This window comes from Melanerpes formicivorus, unplaced genomic scaffold, assembly GCF_026170545.1.
Source record: "Melanerpes formicivorus ecotype bairdi unplaced genomic scaffold, bMelFor1.0.p_v2 SCAF_16, whole genome shotgun sequence".
NCBI classification, from domain to species: domain Eukaryota; kingdom Metazoa; phylum Chordata; class Aves; order Piciformes; family Picidae; genus Melanerpes; species Melanerpes formicivorus.
The window spans coordinates 5,243,367-5,264,464 of NW_027142368.1; the positions used below are offsets into that span (position 1 = coordinate 5,243,367).

The following is a 21,098-nucleotide window of genomic DNA, read 5'->3' on the forward strand; positions in this document are numbered from 1 at the left end:
GTAAAAATAGCCTTGGACTGAAATGACTATGCTCCTAGTAATTAATGACACTACCTAAATATTAAATCATTTTCACAACTCAGGTTACAAAGAAGTCATCAAAGTTTGCCTCAGTATTCAGAATTATAATCCCACATTTTGTAGAAAATTATTTTTTGCAGACATAAAGAAAGAGTTATAATAGCCTTAGTTTTAGTTCTCAGTCCACTCCTGGGCAGGAATGACATGTATTTCCAGACACCACAACACAGCTTGTGACTTTGCAAACAGCAGTGTGTGGGACCACAGCAATGCAAGCCAACAGCAACCAGAAGTGACAACTTGTGATGGCCTGCAGGAGAGTAATCACATTACAGTATCTCCACAGAACAGAAAGGTAATGTATGTCAGCATCAAACTTGCAATGCTCACAACATTCTCTGTGTGCAACAGAGGCCTCGCTATACTTACCATGCCATCTCATCTCCTCTAATTAAATTTCACCAATTCAGAACAAAAGATACCAAATTGTTTCCAGGGTTTTAAAACTATAAAAGCTATTTAATTATATCTAAACACTTAACTTGGAACAAATTAATCACTCTAGCCACATGAACTTACAACCAGGTTTTCCATCTGCTCTGCTGCTGAATTTCAGAGACAAAATGAAAATCTGGATAGATTTAAGACCAAAAGAGATATACAGAGTAATAATTGACTAGTATTTATTCTCATTAGATTGAAATAGAAGGGAATTAAATGGAAAGGAAGTGGAAAGTGACTATTATTTATTCTCATTAGACTGAAACAGAAGAGAATTAAATGGAAAGGAAGTGGAAAGAAGTGCACTGTATGTACACATTTGTTTGCATGTGATGATAATAAATATTAAGGCAAAAAGAGAAAAGCAGCAGTTAAGTTCAATTTCCTCCAACCTAGGTCATATAAGATTTTAAGCCTCTCTTCTTTGTTTAATACTTATCCTGATGAATGTAAGTATAGTGCAAGTATACAGAAATGTAGTTCATGCACAAGTTTTTCCATCAAGAGTTTTTGGTAGGCTTCAATCCATGCAACACTGGCCAAACAGATGAAGCCATCATGAATGAGGAAATTGCTTTATTCAGAACTCATATTGAAAGTTCTCTTTTTCCTCTCTTTTCTCCTCCTGTCTTTATGTTAGTACTACAGAAAACTTGCTAAGGTCAAGTTTCTACACTAAAATATTTAATCAAGCTCATTTTTAAATAGTCAGACTCATGATGGCTTTGTGGGCTTATACATGTTGGGAAACTTTCCCACACTTACGCAAGGAGCTGTGCCACCACTTGGAAGATGTTTATCAAGCTTATGGAAGTCTTTAATAAAAATCTGTAATTTTCCCAAGTATTTCCTTTTTAAAATTGTGACTAACACAGATGCTCATCTGCATTCTCAAAGCATTTGGTGCTGCAGTTACAGGAACCTTTCCAGAAGAAATCGCAACAACCAGCCAATGCAAAGTCATGAAGACCTTTTTCAGCTACAGCATGCCTAGAATTCTCCAATATTGTTTGTTCTGATGAATTACTGCAGCCCACTTGGCAAGTTCAGAGGATCACAGATTGGTTGAGGTTAGAAGGGGCCTCTAGAGTTTGTCTAGTCTCACACCCCACTCCAAGAAATGTAAAATGTACAATTGCTCTATTATTGTATATAACATATATAATAATACATTGTACATGTAACAATGTACCACACACATTGGCAAATGCAGAATTCTATATTTTCAAATTTATCAGGAATGCAAGAAATCAAATATTCCCAGCTACCCTAAAAAAACAACATAAAATTGCAGGTAGTATAAAACAGTCTGTGTTTTGTACCAGCTGAAATAGAATCAAAGGAAAAATTTAGATGCTTGTGAAAAATGAATCAGATACTATAAACATACATGTAACAGGAAGCTCAACTTCAAAGACTTCATACACAAAGTAAGATACAGGAAGAAAACTGTTATTAATTCTAATTAATCACACATAAAAGGATGAATGTGTTGTGTAAGAATTTTTAAGGTGTAGATGGTCCTGGTAATAAAATGATGTAATGTAGCAATGTCTTGCCCAGTGACTTTACCAAACAGCTCCTCAGCAGTGGAAAATGTATGGCCTGCTAGCACATATTTGAGTTATACTAGCTGCTGCAGAAGAGAAAGGCAGGCTTGATTTTCCCTGCTACACTTTTATACTGTGTATTTTGACCAGAGCAGACATGATTTGCATGCTTTGACTAAAAAACACATGCTAAACACTAGAAACATCACAGCTGCTTAACATCTGATTCTCATTAAACCCACAAATACATGTCTTTGTATTAGTTTGAATGTTTCATTCTAAGCTTTTCATTGTGCCAGCAAAGATAGAAACTCTGCTTTAAAAACATTTACAGCAACACGTCCCAAACATAACCAAGTTTTCGCTTGCTCTATGCCATCACAAGAGGGGATATCACAAGCCATTTCTTATGTTCACAGTCAAATTCTAAATTATGCTTATTGTCTATGTCTATATTGTTCTGTTCTTCCTAGCCATACACAGAAGCTATTGTTTTAGAGAGAATCTTTCCACTGTTAGAATTTTACACTGAACCAGGTTTTCAGATCGACTAACATCAAGCCATATACCTTGGTCAATCTAAAACATGTATTTCCTGACATCAACCTTTAAAATACTATTTACTTGCAACACACACTTCAAAATAATTGATTATTCTCTATTTAGCTTACCTTTCTCCAATTTGTACAGAAATCATAATACTTGAGACTATATACAATATCTGTTTTTATATTGTGCAATGCTATGCAGTGAATGTAAATGGTATAAAATGGATGAATCATCACTATAGGAGTTCTGTGATTAAAGCAGAAACTGTCACTGAAATGGTGCCAGTGAAATTACCTGTCATTCTCTGGAAGAAAGTCTAAGATAGATAGCACACAAGTTACTTTTTGATGACATAAACGGCAATACTTTGACCAAGGTGAAATTCATTGTTCACAGAACTGCTGAAAAGAAAAGGCAAGAGGAAAATACTAATGACATTATTCACCCACCATGCCTATTTCAGGTGAGTCAGTTGCACATCCTGAGCTGTCTTTCTCAAGGTGCCAAAAGTGCAAAGAAAAATGTTGTGAGTCTTGTAAATTTTAAGAGGAATGTGTCCTGTTTCTAAAATCCCACATTCAACTGCAGTAACATGTTCGGGTGTGAAAAACATGTCTCCTACTTCAACAGAATCCACATTCCACAACTTAAATTGCACACCAAACATAGGAGAGATTCTGCCTTTCCACAGAAATACAGAATTTAAAACAAAACAAAGAGAATACACAAGCAATAAGGTGTTCTGTTTCCTTGGTGTATTTGTTTTCCATTTTCCCCCTTCCAATTGTAATTGCAGTAATTTCAACACTGTTCTAATACACACAAATATTGCATCCTACTTAGGATTGCTAAAATATATTCCCTTCCACTTGCCCATTTTTATGTATATTTGCTATATTTAGGCCCAAATGCTACGTTTCTGACCCAGTTCCAGCCTAACTCAGACCACCTGTTCTGGCAAGAGAAATGGGAAAACAAGCAAATAGTACAATCTTTTACAAAGATATCAAGATCCTCCAATAGCTGTAGTTTCTGATTCTTTACAACTAGAGGTTCCTTGGCTTTCTAGGCAGTTGCCTAACTGAGAATAGTCTTCTGAAATAGATTTGGGTGAATCAGGCTCAAGGTTAATCTGACCCAAACAGAAAGTGGACCTGTGTTTGGGCCTCCCCTATCAAACTCGAGTCTCGGATCTGTATCTTAAAAAAATATTTGGAAGGACCTTAGCTCAGTAAGAGCATTGTAGACATTTTCTAAACTCCAGCAGGCCAGAAAAACTGTTTCATACTAGTTCAAATATAAAACAAGTAGGAAAAAAATCACAATTTTATCTCTTCTTCAAATTTTCTAAACATACTTATCATTCTTTCCAGTTTTAATTTCCCTATTTCCCTGCTACAAATTATCTGTTTAATAATCAATGTTATAGGACAAGACATCCTTGTGGAAAAACACCCAAAGATTACTATTGCATCAAACTACTGAATATTTGTGATGTTCAAAAAATTATTCCTGAACTTTTTTGCTCTAATGTGCAGACAAGTTTGATCTGTGTGTTTTGATTATCCTCATCATGTTGAAAGTATCATGAATGCTCTAGTTAGACAGAAGGTTCTGAGAACATTTTTTGCAGATGTGTTATTATTCACATTTGAGTGCAATTTCTTGATGTTGACAATAATAAAATTACTTTTGTATTACAAAATATGGGATGATATCTATCACAGGAACAGTAGAAAACTGACAGACATGTGACTTTTCATTAACTGAGCCAGATATAGTGCTCTTGGGTGGAGAAAACTATAATTACAATACAATAGAATATTTCAGTCAGGAGGGACCTACAACAATCATATTGTCCTACACTCTTGAAAAGAAAAAGGATTACACAATTCAAAGAGGGCTGAACGATAACACTCCAGGCATTCAAAATTCCTTATATGTAGTATTCCATGGTGTGAGTCAGCCCTAGGTCTGAAAAAGTATTTAGAATTTATTTTCAGGAACTTATTTCAAATGTATCACAAACTAATAATAGAAATCAGGTCTATGAGGTATATATGCCATATCTGTTTGGGGATAAATACATATAGCCTTCTAAACTTACCTGAAAACAAAGACAGCATATCAATTCTTCTAAAACCTACTCAGTTACCAAGTACTAAAATACCTTATACAGGAAAAAAAAAGCCAACTTCTTGTATACTGTGTAAGTTTAAAATAGGTTGTAGCGTTGTTACATATCTTTTAAGACAAACATTTTAGCTACTGAATATTTATAATTCAGCCTCTAGCCTAATCAAAACTGACTGTATTCTCTTACATATATAACCTCTGATAGTCTTAGGAATAATGTTTCTTGGTAATAAATCCTCAGGTAATGTACTGATAGCACACACAAAATTAGGAGAATAAATAGGTACAATCAGAAGCAAGGTGGCTACTAGGCAAGGATAAACAGATTAAAGATCAGGGGGCCTTTTAGGAAAGGGGGAGTAAAATCCCCTTTGTCTAACTTGAACATACATATAATCCCTGTCCTGTTTAATTCCAAAGACTGGTAATACTATTTTTTTGGTGTATTTCTAAAGAATAATCTATAGTTACACCAAAGCAATAAATCTGCTATAACAATGAAGGTACTTTGGAGATGCAGTCATTGAAACATGCTAATAAAACAAAGGTTACCTGTTCAATTTGATCTTGTGGTGCAACACTCTCATTGTTAACCTGCCCCGACCAATTCTTAAGAACTAAACTTCTGTCAGAGTTGTCCTCAATAATTTTCAGTATGTAGCTGGAAATGACAGGCTTGGCTTTCTTTTACTTGAGACCCTTATGAAGAACCAGGCCATTCACTTTCCAAGGTACTTTCTTCATTAATGACAGATGGTCTGAAAGGAGAACAAAAAAAAAGTAAAGTCAATATTTGGCTTCAAAATTAAAACTGGACACAACATGCTCCCCATTTCCCTATTACCTTAATAATACAAACTGGCCTGTCTCCACTTAGATGCTGGTATTTTCTGAAATACTACCACCAGCTTCCTACAAACCGTGACATAAGCTGTAGCAAGCTGTCTGCAGTGATAGCCTGCATAAATCATCAGTCCTGAAGGGAACAGATGTTCAGGGTATGAAAGAGTAATACCACAATTTAGTCATAATTAAAATTCACCTTAGCATGCCTCTATCAGTGAGCAGAGAGGAACATTTCACTTCTCACCTACAAAAATGAAATGCCTCTCATTTCTTCTGCTTCAGGAAAATTAAGCCTGAACCTTTTGTACATTGTTTGAGTTCCGTATCTGACACCGCATCATATAAATGACATTTTTATTTCACTTCAACTGTTAGGTTTTTTTTCCAAACACTAGAAAATGACCTCTAAATGGTGCACAGCCTCTGCACAAAATGCATTTACAATTAAATGTTCAAATGGGATTGTTGTACATAGCATGCAGAAACATAATCAGTAGCTACAGATCCGAACTGGGCCAATAAGTACACTCACTGTGCTGATAATTCAGCCTGAGCTGAATAGATTTTAAAACTTATGGGCCAAAGGCCATTAAAAATCATTTAGTAACCTAAGATCACTAAAATAAGTGTGAGTTAGAGGATCCTTAGCCTTGTAACTGCCATTAATGTTAATGGAATGTATCTATAATTCCAAAAATGTAAGCCTTATATTGCTGTTGTTACAGTTGGATTACCTTAGATGCAAGGCAATTGTTTTGAAAAATTGGCTTCAATTCACAACTCTTCGTATCATGTGGCAACTTTATTAAGAAATACAAAGCATGTGTTGATTATGTGTTAATGCATGTGTTAATAAATGGGTATAAGTAGTAATATTAGGCTAATAAATAATAATGTTAATAAATAATACACTCACTAAAATGTAAATGGCTGGGCTTTTCATAGTGATTTAAAGTGCTAAGAAAAAAGTTTATCTTCTCACTAACACTGACACAGGCAATCATTTTGGGGAAAAAAATATCTCATTAAAACATGGTGCAGTTTCCCCACTTTAATGACTGTCAACCCATGGAATCTCACACTGTATTCTAAATCTATGGATCAGACCCTCCATGAATGTAAACTAGCTAAACCTTAGTGAATTCACTACAGCTACAGTAACTTACCAAGACTAAGAATGTGAATTTTTAAGTCTATTAATCTATTAAGGGTCAGTTTATAACCAAAGTTACATATCAACAAGTATGTAGATTTCAAATTTAGAATTGAAATATTGTGGTTGGCTTTCTTCCACAAGGATGCATCAACATTAGTGATTCAATTCAGACTGCAATTTTTAAGTGAGGAACTTAGCAGCTTCTACTTAAGGTACTGGTAGTGTTGGGTTGATGGCTGGATTCGACAATCTTAGAGGTCTTTTCCAACCAAAACAGTTCTATGATTCTACTTTGATTCAGTTTTCAAGCAGGCAAACTGATATCCTTTGGATGAAATTAAATCAATGGATGTGCTCCAGATGTGTACCTAAAGCCCTTCATGGAGTTCACTTTACAGACTAGAGCTAGCTCCAAGCAATATTTCCTAAAATATGTGGTGTGAACATTAAATTCCTCTGTACTGCTTTGTTCCACAGATCTCTTTCTCCAGGACTGTACAACTTGTTAACACAGATGTAGCATTATTTTCCTGCTCCCTTCTTCAGGATCATCACCTTATGAATCCAAAACTTATTCACTGAACAAAAATATTTTTACTTGTTAAAAATCAGAGATAATTTTTTCTAGTTCCAAATTTTTAAGATTGTGAAAATTGAGTGGAACATTTTAAAGGGTGCAGAACAGCAACAGATCAGAAATATAACTTGCATGTTAATACAATTAAATGTTAATATAATCAGTATGAAGTTCACTGATATATATTAATGAAATAGGAAGAAAGGCCCAAGCTGCCTAAAATGTTAAGGACTTTAGTAGTAACAACACATAATGTTACATTCAGTTATGTTCTCTGCTCAAATTACAGATGTCTCTGTATTTGGGGAACATATTATGCCCAGGCCACATTCCTGTGTTTAACTAAGTTTACAGTCACTCCCTTTTCTTTAAATTCTTGAAAGTTTTTTGTTTCTGCATGTTCTGAAGTGTCATCATTTATTGCCACAGGCACAATGGCTATATTTAACTAATAATGACAGCAGTTGTCATTAGATTTTAAACTCACTAACACTAGTCTGACATATTATTTGAAGTATGTCCTAATTCTACATTTTATTAAAACTGCAAACATCCCATCTTCTCTGCCAATCAACATAGTTCATCCCCTTGCCCTGAACTCTTCTATGAATTCTTCAGGAAACTAGGCCATGCTATTAGTGTCCATTTAAACTAAAGAAGGCCCCAGATTATGACAAGATTTTTATATGTTTGGGTTTTTTCCCAAGTTTTTTACTATTAGGGGTCAGAGATGTAATTATAATTTATTGTAAACAGATTCTTTCTGCAATCTATAGGTTAGTAGGGATAAGGATCTCAATTCTTGAAGAATTTTTCATTTTAAAATTCTGGCTTAGTGCAAATCATGAAACTAACACAAAGATTCTATAGGCCAAGATCTTTCTATGTTATTGTGTGAAAGGTATGGAAAAAACCTCTCTTACAACGCTTGGTTCTTTGTGCATGTAAGGATGTCTCCAAATTCACCCTGGATTTGTCATCTGGGCTATTACCGGGGAGGTGTTAGGACAAGTTCAACTACATTTCATATTTAAATCAATCCATCATGATCAATCCATCATTGGTCAATTCATCATGATAGAAAATGTCTTTCCAAACCAGTAACATCATCAAGCTAAACAATATCAGAAAGGTTTCCCATATTTCTTTAACAACCTACCAAAGTTAATGGAGAGGAAAGTGAAGCCTAAGACCAGAAAGTTAAAGCATGAGAATACATTAGCTAAGATTATTGTGCCACCAATAATACTCCATATATGTTGTCTGGAAAAATCTATTCATCAGAATCTGCTGTGGGAGTTCTTGAGGGAATGCTATATCTACTTTTGCTTCTGGTGGCAAAGAAAGTAATAGAGTTTGCTACATGAGAAATCCAAAGGAGGCAAAGACACAGCACTAGACTTCTAGAGCTCTTCAGTGTCATTCAGTGGATAGAAGGCAGACTTCAATGGGCATGTTTCTGATTTCAAAAACATACCCAAAACAGGAAAGCATGGTAAGAGTCTGTAATAATAACTTGAATCTAAATTTTCCATTTATTTTCCATCAAAAACCCATAAACCAAAATATAATCTAGGCTTTACTGGTATTCCTCCCAGAGAGCAGGGTTTTTTTCATTCTAGTGTTCAGGATATGATCAAGCTATTTTCAAGCTATTGAAGTCTGTTTTGATATAAGATGATCCAAGAAGAAACTTCTATAGCTTACAACAAGTGTCTAAAGATCATGACATCTTTAACCTATGTTCTAAGATGGATAAGCTTACAATATACGATAAGGATTTCTGCCCATTTTATGAATACCTGCTACAGCATATTGTTTTTTTCAGATCAAAATTCCAGTAAAAATGCATTGAAATAATAACAAAATACAATAATTACAGGAAAATTTGTCATAAAATGTATTAACAACCAGTTCATGGAAGAGATGCATTTTTTTCTGAAAAAGACCCAAAATGCAATAACTTTAATATTTATGTGTTGATGAGCAAAAGCCCTGTACCCCTCAGAATGCTGCTTGGAATTGAAACATTTCCAAATCAGTCAATAGTTAGAATGCTAAGAATCAATCATTTTGCTGACACTTACTCCTTGTAGAAAACATGTCCTCTTTTAAATCCATTCGCACACATTCTTGTCAACTGTAATCTGTCTCAGTAAATTATTCCATTTTGTACATCACATGATATTTAAATGCTATCAAACAAAATCTTCTTATTTAAATATAGACCTTAAATGCAGCACTAACACTAAATATGGATTACTTTTCTAGTGGCCTTCTTATCACAGCGCATTAATCAAAGACACAAAATCTTGTTCATGATTTTTAGTTGTACTTTTGGCACAAAGACTGGAAATATATCCATGCTACAAATATAACTAAGTGAAAGAGTATAGACATTTTGGGGCAGTAGTGAAATAATGAACATTTATGTACTAATTGTTTCCATATCTGGTGTTCCTTCACTATGAAATGAGCTATGTGAGCTAGACATCTTATCTCCCATTATAGTCAGTGGAGCTCTAATAAGTGTAGAGTCTTATCTGTAAAAGGGCTTAGCTTCAGTACTCTAAAGGCTCCTGCCGAAATCACTGATGTTACTGTCAGCAGTACAGTGAATTATACCTGAGCATAACTAGGTTTGGATCACAGTCTAAGTCCACAAACTCCTTTGTCTCCAACTTATTAACTCTGAAGCAAGATGGCAACATGGCAAACATAGAAACTGAAAAATTACTGAATGGAAGATAAAGTCTAGAAGTCATTCATTTCACAAGAGCATGACTTGATAAAGTGCATGCACTTTTTGTGAAGGAATAATAACTAATTCATTACTTTATTGGGCAAGGCTGTTAATGTCACTGGAATAAAACTCAGTAGAAAGGAATTAGTATTTGTTTAAGAAACTGGTAACTAAAGAATTAAAAATATAAAGGAATACACTGGAGACACCTGAAACTCACCCACAAAGAGGTCTTAAAAAGAACAAATAAGAACATCAAATATATTTTGAAATTCAGTAACTGCTAACTATGTGTCTACAAAAAAAACACTGAATTGTGTGGTCTCCCTTGTATTCCAAATGAACAGCTAATTAAATACAACCACTGACCATCACCAAATGACATGGAAGAAGTATGTTACTACAGAGCATTAACTCTCTGACAGAGTTCTGCAACACACTAGTTCCACAACAATCCTCCAAAAATGTTTTAAATGCTTGAGACTTGCTGCTTGAGATTAGCTACTTTTTGTTTACCAAACTTCTATACCCTCCAATTGATATGTCATGTGTATTTGTGATAAATGTTGAATTGAATTGAATTAAAGGCAGCACTGGCTCCCAGTTTTTATCTCATGTTATTCAATTTGTCAATTTCTGTTTCAGCACCTATTCACTTGATCCAAATCTCAACTTAAATGTTAATGTCAGAAAAATGAGGAAGTGAATAAATCCAAATAAACCAAGACATCAACATCACTGGGAATTGTATTTTATCTAGGTATTTATGCCACTTGAAGCAATGGAAGTATGTGCAAGATGATACAATTCTGACACACTTTACAATTTATATAGTACATGAAATACTTATATCCACAAAGGTGCTGATCTTGCAGGTATGTATGTGTAACTACACATGTGAAACTTCTCTCTGATTTCCATGGGATGACTTGTACATATTTGCAGGGGTAGGGCTTTACAGATTACCACATGATCTTCTATTCTCATGCAAAAAATAAAGATTTGCTACTGACATTTGACCTTGTTATCAAATGCAGCAATCAGTATGTTTATACTGTCCAGTCATACTACTCTATGCTCTCTCACCAGTTGTGGGCTAGAGAAAGAAAATACCAAATACATACTATCAATTTCTACAGTTTTATACATCTCCAAAACCTGTCTTCAACATACTGTAGCTTTTTTAATGTGTGTACATTGTCATTCACACAGTGGATAAATAAAAAGGAAAAAAAAAAAGGTTAAAAAAAAAGTACTATGGAATGTCACACAGAGATTTTATGAATGTCTTTAACATCAGTTCTTATTTTTGAGCACGTTACTCCACACTATAAACTGTCATTTTTCAGTTCTATTAAAACTTGTAAGCAGGGGTGTAAAAGGCCTATTTTCTGGTATTGGTGGCTTTTCTACTTATAGCAGTGACTTTTTTTCTGTTTTATTTACCCTTTTAATGGACACACAATATGTTAGTCAGTGCCCAAGCTCACCTACTCTTTCTTTTCTCAAAAGACAAGGCACATCTGCCACCTGCTCTAGTCTGTGTCCCAGCAACAACTGTCGAGCAGCAAAAAGATTGATTATCAGTCAAAAACCATTCAACAACACCAGATTTTGGTAGGTTAAGCTTGCTGATCCAGCAAGAGATGGTGTGAAATTTTCAGTAATGTGTGCCAACATTTTGGTGCTAAAAGAACAGCAGTGCATGTCACAATGAAACACAGCCAAAGATATGCAGACAAAGCACAGAAGTTTTTGTTTTCAACTTGGCTTGCAAGAGGAAAATGAGAGAAAGAAAAAAAGACTAGCTTAATGAATTTGAAAATCTATCATAAGACTCAAGTCCTATGCATGAAGAAACACTAAGAGTACCAGTCAAAAGCTTGTAACAAATTATAGCAATATTCATATGGAAATAATGCAGTAATAGGATTGTTTTGATGATTTACACAATACCAACAGCACAATACCGACAGCAGTTTTATCACACGTTTTTGCAAGAATAAGTACAAAGATCTGTGCCTTTTACTGACCATATAGGCCCTTCATTATAGCCATTCTAGTGAGTGGATCACCTGTATCATAATAATTTCTATCAACAACAGCTTATCATATATAAAATTGATTATATAACACACATACTTAAGTTTCATTCATTAATACCTCTATGAATACATAAACATACTTTTAATTACAGGACTTAGATCATAAAGCTTCTAATTAGTGTTAGACTTTTCATGTTTATAGAGAGAGAGTGCTATTACAGTAGCAATTTTCTTAGGCAGATAGCCAGTAACAAGTTCTATATAAACATCTTCTTTAAATGTAATTCTGCATTACCACAGTAGCTAAAGATAGTTTGGATATTTTGAAATACAGAATGAAAGATTGAACAGTACAGTATGTCTCCTAATACATCCCAAGATAACAAATGCTATTGAAAAACTGTGAAGAAAAAGAAACCCAAGGGCTTGTTTCCAACGAAGGTACATTAAAAAAAGAGCCCCAAAGTGAAAAAAAACACCAAAAAGACCCCAAAACAAACCATAACATGCATACAAAACACACACTAGTTGAACAATGTGTCTTTCATTTTTCTTCTTTGCTATCATTTAGCTTTTTAAAAAATACATCATGCATTATACTGCTAAAAGGTGATACAAATAGGCATGTCTCATGTAATGTCGAACAATCCATTTTGTTCCTGGAACTGCACACAGGAATTGTAGATTCCTACCTATGCAAACTATCCTAATAATAATTTTGCTTATGTCAACTAAATGTTCTTTATCACAAATGCCAGATGAATTAATAGCTTAACATACTACCCAACTAGTATCTTGAATTTGATACTGAAACCTATTTAAGGTAATGCTGCAAAATGTTAGCACAAATACACTGCATGTCTCACAATGTACTTTATGATCATAAAAAATGGCAATGGCAGAGAGAAACATTTACATTCACATTTCAACTGTAAAGGATTCAGAAATAGCTTTTCCACCTTGAAAAAAAAAATAAAACAGACTGGTAAAGGAATGAGAAAAGACAAAAAATTCTAATAATTGCCTTACCAAACAAACTAAAATTAACAAAGCATAGTAAAGCAGACATTCCATATTGCTGTATGAGACTTCCAAAAATGTTATACAATGACATTAATGAATCCAGTCTTACATTCTGGATTATTTTTGCTAGTTGAAGAAGCCTAATTAATTATGTCTGTTTGATGTCACTGAAACTAAACAGTAAATTCAATAATCTCTTTACATTTTCACCATTTAACCTCCTGCAGGCTCCCTAATGTCTATTCAGATCTATATTAAATTAAGTACCAATGCTAATGAAGGGCAATAAACGTGGCTGTCAGTAGATTTTTCTTTCATTAAGCACATTATCCTCTTACTGAGCTGTAAATGAGTAAACATTAGTTTTGTTAAACCATGCAAAAAGACAGGATGAAAATCATTTTTAATTGCACCCCTTAAGACGTTTGCTGGGGTGTTTGCAGTTTTGTTTTTGGTTTTTTACCTTTCATTTTTCTGAATGGCTATAAAAAGGTCTCTTCAGTCGAAACAGAAACGTTGGCATCATGGGGTACGACTTTAGGTTCTAGTGCTTCAGTGGCCTCTGCCAAGAACACTCATTGTGCAGCCATGTTCAGATTCAGCTTTTCAGAGCACTCCTCTAGCAGCTAAATGAACACGAGAGGTAAGGAATACTGATTACAAATGTGTTTATTTTATGACCAATATTTAGTCAGGGGAAAAAAAGGAAATTGGAAATTAAAAATATCCACTCTCAACTAATTTACCAAGCATAGAATCTGCACTGCAAGGAATTTAGTATTCTAGTGATTATTACCAGAAATTATAGGGTGAAAAAAACCATAACTTTCAAGAGACTACTTTAAAAGTACTATGCTCCTGCCTTTTAATGTCAAATAACATTGCACATTATGCTGTAACTTATTTCACTCAGTATTTGTAAGCATTTTTAGCAAGTCCCACATTTTTGGAATGGTGTGCAAAGGAAGCAAAGTTTCATATAAACTTATTTTAAAAGCAAACAAAAAAAAAGGGATGAATGCTAGGTTTTGAAGCAAAAATTACAACTAAACTTTATTCATGCAAGAAAACCTCCGTTAGAGGTTCCTGGCTTAATTAAGGACACAGAAACTGTGGCAAAAATCTGACTTGTGCCATTTTTGTAAGCTATGACTTTGATTACATTTGGCTGCTGTTTAATAACTTCAGATACTTGAAATGCACTCTGGACTTTGGAAACAGAGAGCACAGTTAATTCTGTTGAAAAATATCCAGTTTGGGATATTAATGAAAGCATCCAAGTTAATTGTCTTGTTGTTGGGGTTTGTTTGGTTGTTATTTTATTTTGTGCATTATTGTTTGTTTCTTTCTTTTTTAATTTTAAGGAAATTCTGGCAATCTGAGTGTATGCTCATTAAAATCTTCACAGGGCAAGAATTTAGTTCACAGATAAAGAAAATAGTAAGAAATTGGGCTGGTTTAAACAAAACAGATTTAATGTATCACAAATTGAGACTATTCAAAACTCCTAGAATATTTTGCAAGTAGTTGCTTAATTCCACTATGAAGTCTTTTTATGAAATAAAATAAGCAATCTAATTTTAAAAGCATTTTTCAAAATCTATCAGCAGAAATAAACAGAGGGGAAAAAACCCTGTTGATTCTCAGAAAACTTGTAATTAAAGAGTGCTTTCAGTGCATACTAGCTGGGTTATTGCTTCTAGTTTAAAAACTAAGAACTGATGACAGCCTTTTCTCAGGCAAAATTTCAATCAGATTGACAGCAATTATGCCTGTACAGTGACTGCAGAGTGGGGCTTATTGTTAATTGTTTCTGTTTCCCAGATAGCAAAGTATATTCAATGCAGCTGCCAGGAAAAAAAACCACCATAAAACTCTTGTTAAATGCCCATACCACAAACAACCTCTGAGCAACACTACAATAAGACTACTTCAATTAAAAAAAAAAGGAGGGGCATTTATAACAAAATGTCATATTTCAGCAAGAAATACTTGAGACATATGATCTCTGTCATAGTCTGCAGCAAGAGGTTTCCATGGTTTGAGGCCTAAGATTTCAATTTCTCTTCCATGACAAACATTGGAAAGCTTTCAGTTCGCACTGGACTGACATAGGTAAACTCACAAATTTTACAGTTTCCACTTTTCTTGAATGACAAAATAACCATGTGAGAATCCTATCTTTTTTTGGCCTTCTTTTTAGCATTTCTAAAGCAAGTCATACTACTAAATCAATGTACTTTGGTGCTGAGTACTAAAACACATAGCAAGGAAAGCCAGAATGTGACCCCCTTAAAAAAATAACTATTTTCTTTTTGGCTTTAGAGCTTATGGCTTTCATACCCCAGGAGACAAGTATATTTAAAAGTATCTCTTATCATACAAATTGGCAATTACAAATATTTGAATGAATTTGGATACCACACTTTCAGAAAACATCTACAAAAGTGAAATTTAGAGTCATTTTGAGGTCATGTCTACACACAAAGGAATATCAGGATAACAATAATCATCTACATTTGTCTCAGCTCACAAGTATTTAATGACTTGAAATATAAGACTCTAATAACAAAAAGCTTTTTATGAGAAGCACACTAAAATACACATTTGTTCACAAGGTCTTCATTTTAATCACTTTTATGGTACATTGCAAAATCCAATTGCTCTCTTGAATCCTCCAGGCAAATTAATTATGAAGAATCATATTCCTCTTCACAGATAGTCAACTTGATGGATATTACCTACCTATTGCTACGTCTATTAAAAGTTTGTAAAATAAACTGAGATGACTGCTTTATTGTAATTTTATTTGTCTCTTAGAAATGTTTCTTGAAATCAATAGAATTTTAAAAAGAATAGAGCTTTAAAAAGGTCAAGAAATCTTAATTAAAATTAGCAATATCTGGTTTAGAATACCAACTGAATCGTCATTACAAGGTGACGGAACTGCTGCAGTCATGAGGAATAGCAATAGAGAAGAGCTTAGATTACCTTTGACCTCTGGGAACACCTTCAGTTCTGTTTCTCTTGGATGGTGATACAAGACAGAAATTGTCTGTATTGCTTGATTGGTAGCTGTCTGTGTGTCTGATACTCCATCACAGCTCTGAACTGATTTTGTTTGATGTGTAGAACAATCTTGACATGTTGACCTTCTTGAAACCATTGCTGATTGCAGGCGAATGTTATGGGCAAATAGAAGTTGTCTAAAGATTTGCTTCCCTTCTATAGTTTTCGCAGCTGTTTTTGCATAGGGAAAGAGACATTTTCTGAAATAGAAATATGATACACATGGTTACAAATCTATCTTTTCGCTTTGGTCTTTAGTTTCCAATGTATGTGGACACTCCTGTGCAAGGAGTTCAGAAAAGCCTGTAACAACTGAACTTAATTTGGAAAAGACCTTATGAAACTCTGTTAATAGCTTCATCCTGATTCTTATTTCTGCAAACTATGACATTATTCCAGAATTCAGCTCAATTAATGTCTGCACAAGCCAATATCAGAACGAGAATTGTTTAAAATGCTTTAGGACAGAATTATACTGAAGTAGATGTTTCAGCTATACTATAATCCACTACTGCTGAGACTGTGCTAACCTTCCTTCATACACAATGAACATTAAATTATCTCACAAAGCTAGGAAGGAAAAAAAAAAGAGGGGGTGGAGGGGGTGGGGGTGGAGGGGAGCATATTTGTATAAAGCCATTACAAATAATGAGAACAAAAGCCTCCAACTTTCATTTTGAGGCTATTATTAATGTCACAAAACTACTCTATACTGTAGGCCAAAAGGCTAGGTGGAATACTCACCCACAGGAAGATCTCACAATCTAATTTTATCCAGTCTTTGGAAGATCCAGATCAGCACTAATGTAACCGTGCCAACAGCACTATCAACGATCAAAAAGATGTAAGAATGGAATTGAATGAGATCAAGCCCTTATTCTTCTTTCATGTTCCAATAATCATTGTCAGAATATTCCCATTATAAATCACAAAAATTATGTCATAACAAATGTGAACTTCAAAAATTGTCCACACAAATTGCAGGATATTCCCTAGGAAATCCTTAAACTAATATATTAGCATCTCAGTCACTGTCAAGGGTTAGGGCAAGATGATGTCATGATACTTTACAGGACAGGTAAAGATGCCCAGGTAGAGATACAAAGAGATTTTTAAACCAGAAATTTGAATAAGAAAATAATGAAAAACCCCAAAAATCCTAAAGACCTCTAACAATTTTTTTTCCCATTTAAAAACAATTCAACTGTTTGTTATTTGTGGCAAAAGCATTGCAGTCTTTTTGTAATTATTACAAAGGGAACTTTTACCTTCAGTTAGTTCTACAAGCTCAAATTGTTTAGCTACAACAGAGCATTTTTTTTTTATTCTACTGCTCTTGTACAATTTTCTATTGATTATTGTCTGACTAAAGAACATTTCTCCATATTTAGCCATCAAATAGAAACCAGCCCACTAAAAAAAAACAAACCACAAAAACAAACAAACAAAAAACACCAAACCACAACAAGTCCATAAATTTCTATGAAATAAATCTACACATGGCTACTATTATTTTTTCAGAAGTGAAAAATATAGTTACTTTAACAGACGTCTGTTCAGTAACAGCCACGCAGGTCAAAGTTATCACACAGTTTTGGATGCGAATTCAACAGCAGGATAATGACAGTTGCCAAGGATTTGTACTTGCTGTCGCTTCCTACTAGTGTTGCCTGTCAAATTGTCTCTTGTTCTGATACAGAAGCCATGGAATTTTTTATGGATAGCAATTACTTACAATATACAATGAAGTACATCAGATATAACAACCACCCTTTAGCCCTTCATTATTTGGTCGTCTCTTTGTTACATGTAGTCATCCCTTCTCACCTAAATTATTTATTTATACTGCATATTTGACAAGCATGTATCCTTTGATTTCTTTTTTTTCAGCAGTTGTTCAAAAGATATAGTGATTTATTTTAACATTCTCCTACTTAAATTTACCTTATTATTCTTATGCTTGCACATCATGTTGGATTTCACAAGACAAGCATTATATGCATGGTGAAGGCATTTTCTTTAACTGCCAAAGTATTAAGAATTAAAGTAATGGCAATATCAGATCTTAACTACAATGGAGAGGCTAAGCAAATATTCTATTTATTCATTATGCTTGCATTGTTAAAGTTTTTTTTCTGCAGTCATCATGTATGTTTCATGTTTGCAGTACATTATCTTTGCACTAGAAGCTTGTATGCTCCAGCTAACCACATTAATATCTCGTTATACTGATAGATGAGAACATATTTCCTGTATCATGGTCCTGAAACATTTTCTGGTACAGGTCTGCATTTACATCATCAGAACATTTGTACAAAAAATCAAAACCTAATTTTGTTATATAGGAAATCCACAGTATACATTTACATGATAAAAAAACAAAGCCTTAAAGTTTAGTAAATTTAATATGTTTGGGAAATTGTCTTCACAATAACTCATCCACCAAAGGACAGCTTTACACACACAATCTCTATTGCTTTGGGAAGCACCTTCTTCAACAAATAATGCTGCAAACCTCACATCTGCCAATTATATGAAACTGTTCTCAACTTATGTCAGTTGAAAGAAAAAGTGATGATCATTTTCCTTTTATTAAGAAAGTCACATCTACTCCTTGTCTCCTAATACTTTTTCCAGTTACAGTCTATCACAATACTACATTTCATTCTAAACAAGTACACCCTGAGTAATAATCTAGCAAGTACAGGCTGTGTGTGAAACTCATGTCCCACTAAAATTTTTGGGAATTTTGCCAAAGGCTTGAATGAAAATTTTATCCTGGATCTCTGTGTTGATGAATAGAAAGAAACAGCCTCTCCTATCTCCGCCACTTCACAGTGAAATCCTGGCATCCCACAGGCCTCTGCCCATGAAAGATTTTTCAGCAGTACTCTAAAGAGAAGTAAACTATACTTCTCATTTAGGCAACTCATGCTTAACACAGAAGTAAAAGTTTAAACAATCCTTTTTGGACAACACAATCCTCTGACAGCATTCACTATCTCATCTTGCTTAGCCAAGAAACTAGACAGCACCCACTTCTGTCTCAGCCCAAATGTCAGAGAAATGGGATTTGCTTTCAGTGCTGTGAACAGACAAAACCTACTCAAGGTCTGAGGATGAAGCTGCCACACTATGGGAAAGAAATCAGCGTGGAAAATGAGATTGTTCCTTGACCAAAATAAGTGCTCACAAGAAACTGATAATTGAGTCGTCCTATACAGTTTTATCAGCTAGGTAAATAACAAGGTAAACACAAAGATGTAAAAGTTTGAAATTTAGGTGTCACTTATACTTGCACAGTTAAAGTGGCTACCATCTGTTCCCATGCTCCTCTGTGAGGCAGAGAAAAAAGGGGTAGCAGCACCTTGGGATCTCTAATGGCTGTAAGGGCCCTGATTGCATCCCTCTCCTGGGGATTTGGCTGCTGGGCTCTGGGCCAGCTTAGAGATAGCGCAGCTGAGGGCTGCCCCTCCTTCCCTCTGGTGACCATGGGGACTTGCCAGACAGCTCTGCAGGACAGCTTCAGCCAATGCTGGCCCCCTTCTGTGGAAGCTGCTTTCAAGCTGAAGCTCTAGCCCTCTGCCTTGCCCGGGGAGTAGCCCCAACTGCATGGCAGCCATGCCCCTACCCATGCCCAATGATGGGCCCTCCTGATCTGCACTCAAGCCCCAAGCCACGGGCTGACTTCCCAGCTTGGCTGGCAACCCCTGGCTGTCACTGGCCTTGTCACCAGACCCGCTCCTGACTCTGGTTTACTGACTTGTATTGCTGGATTTGAAATGGTTTTCTTCTCATTTGAGTGAAGCTGAGAATACATTATACGGTGAAAGAACAAAAATACTTGAAATGTTTTACTTCATCTTTAGCCTGAGAGTGGTGTTAAGAAAATATTTACATAGTTAGGTTTTTACAACTTACCACATAGCAGAAAGTTAGGCATCTTTGACAAATGATGAGTGAGAAGTTGCCATGGCTTTACCCACACATTTCTTGTGAATGTAGGTCGCACATCCATGTGGCATGAAGACATTTGCAACGTTTAGAGCTCATCTTTTTTGTGACGATGCATATGCCACATGGCATTTTTCCTGAGCACTTACTGGACTTCTGTTGTTTGCCATTTCCTGTTTATAACTACAAAAGACTGTAACTACAATAAAAGCAAAAGCTTTTTGCTAATTGCTAAGACTGATGATTAAACAGTGATTAGAAAATTGAAGCAATCTTGTATCATCGTTTACAGCTTTTGAGAACACAGTTGGTTCAGACGGACTTTCATTTGGATGTGTATCTACTTTGCATTATTTCTTCTTGATGGAGTAGCAAGATTTGGAATTCAAGGTGATAGTTGGAGACTACAAATATATTGTTTCAATTTTCCCTTTGTATTATCCAATATCCCTGCTACAGAGTACTTGTCCTTACCTCAACTGACATTTCAGCTTTCCCAGCTCCTTTCCACCTTGTCACTTTTTGGGTTCATAGAGGAAGCCAAATAAAGACTGTATCTTGTCTGCCACCATGAGAAAACACTCCACTCCCTATTTTTACCTAATAAACCAGCAATTTTGCAATTCAAATTATCATGTGGTTTTTCAAATGCAGCTTATTCAGATTATCAGGTTTGCAAAATTCATAGAGTCATAGAATGGTTTAGGTTGGAAGTTTAAGTCAAACATTGAAAGCCAAGACAAATATGTAAATTAGCACATGAGGGTTTTATTTAAGTACATGGATTCTAACAGACTTACTAACACAGTGATTTGTTTTTATGAATCCTCCAGCTCACTCCCTTCACTAACCCAGAAATGTGCAGGGAAATTGAGGAAAAAAGATAATCATCTCATGGGTAAGACCTGTTTTCCCAGATGAATAGAAT

At 34.9% G+C, this 21,098-nt stretch overlaps 1 protein-coding gene across 1 annotated transcript in view; it reads right to left on the reverse strand.

The window, feature by feature from the left end:
- The window catches only part of DCDC1 (doublecortin domain containing 1), a 38,240-nt gene extending 21,889 nt beyond the window's left edge, over window positions 1–16,351 (reverse strand). Inside the window, 6 exon segments of the mRNA XM_068148547.1 lie at window positions 5,310–5,515; window positions 13,611–13,800; window positions 14,259–14,356; window positions 15,227–15,294; window positions 16,139–16,230; window positions 16,233–16,351. Coding sequence (XP_068004648.1) covers window positions 5,310–5,515; window positions 13,611–13,800; window positions 14,259–14,356; window positions 15,227–15,294; window positions 16,139–16,230; window positions 16,233–16,313 — 735 coding nt within the window. The 5' untranslated portion in view covers window positions 16,314–16,351.
- Window positions 16,352–21,098: the final 4,747 nt, after the last annotated feature.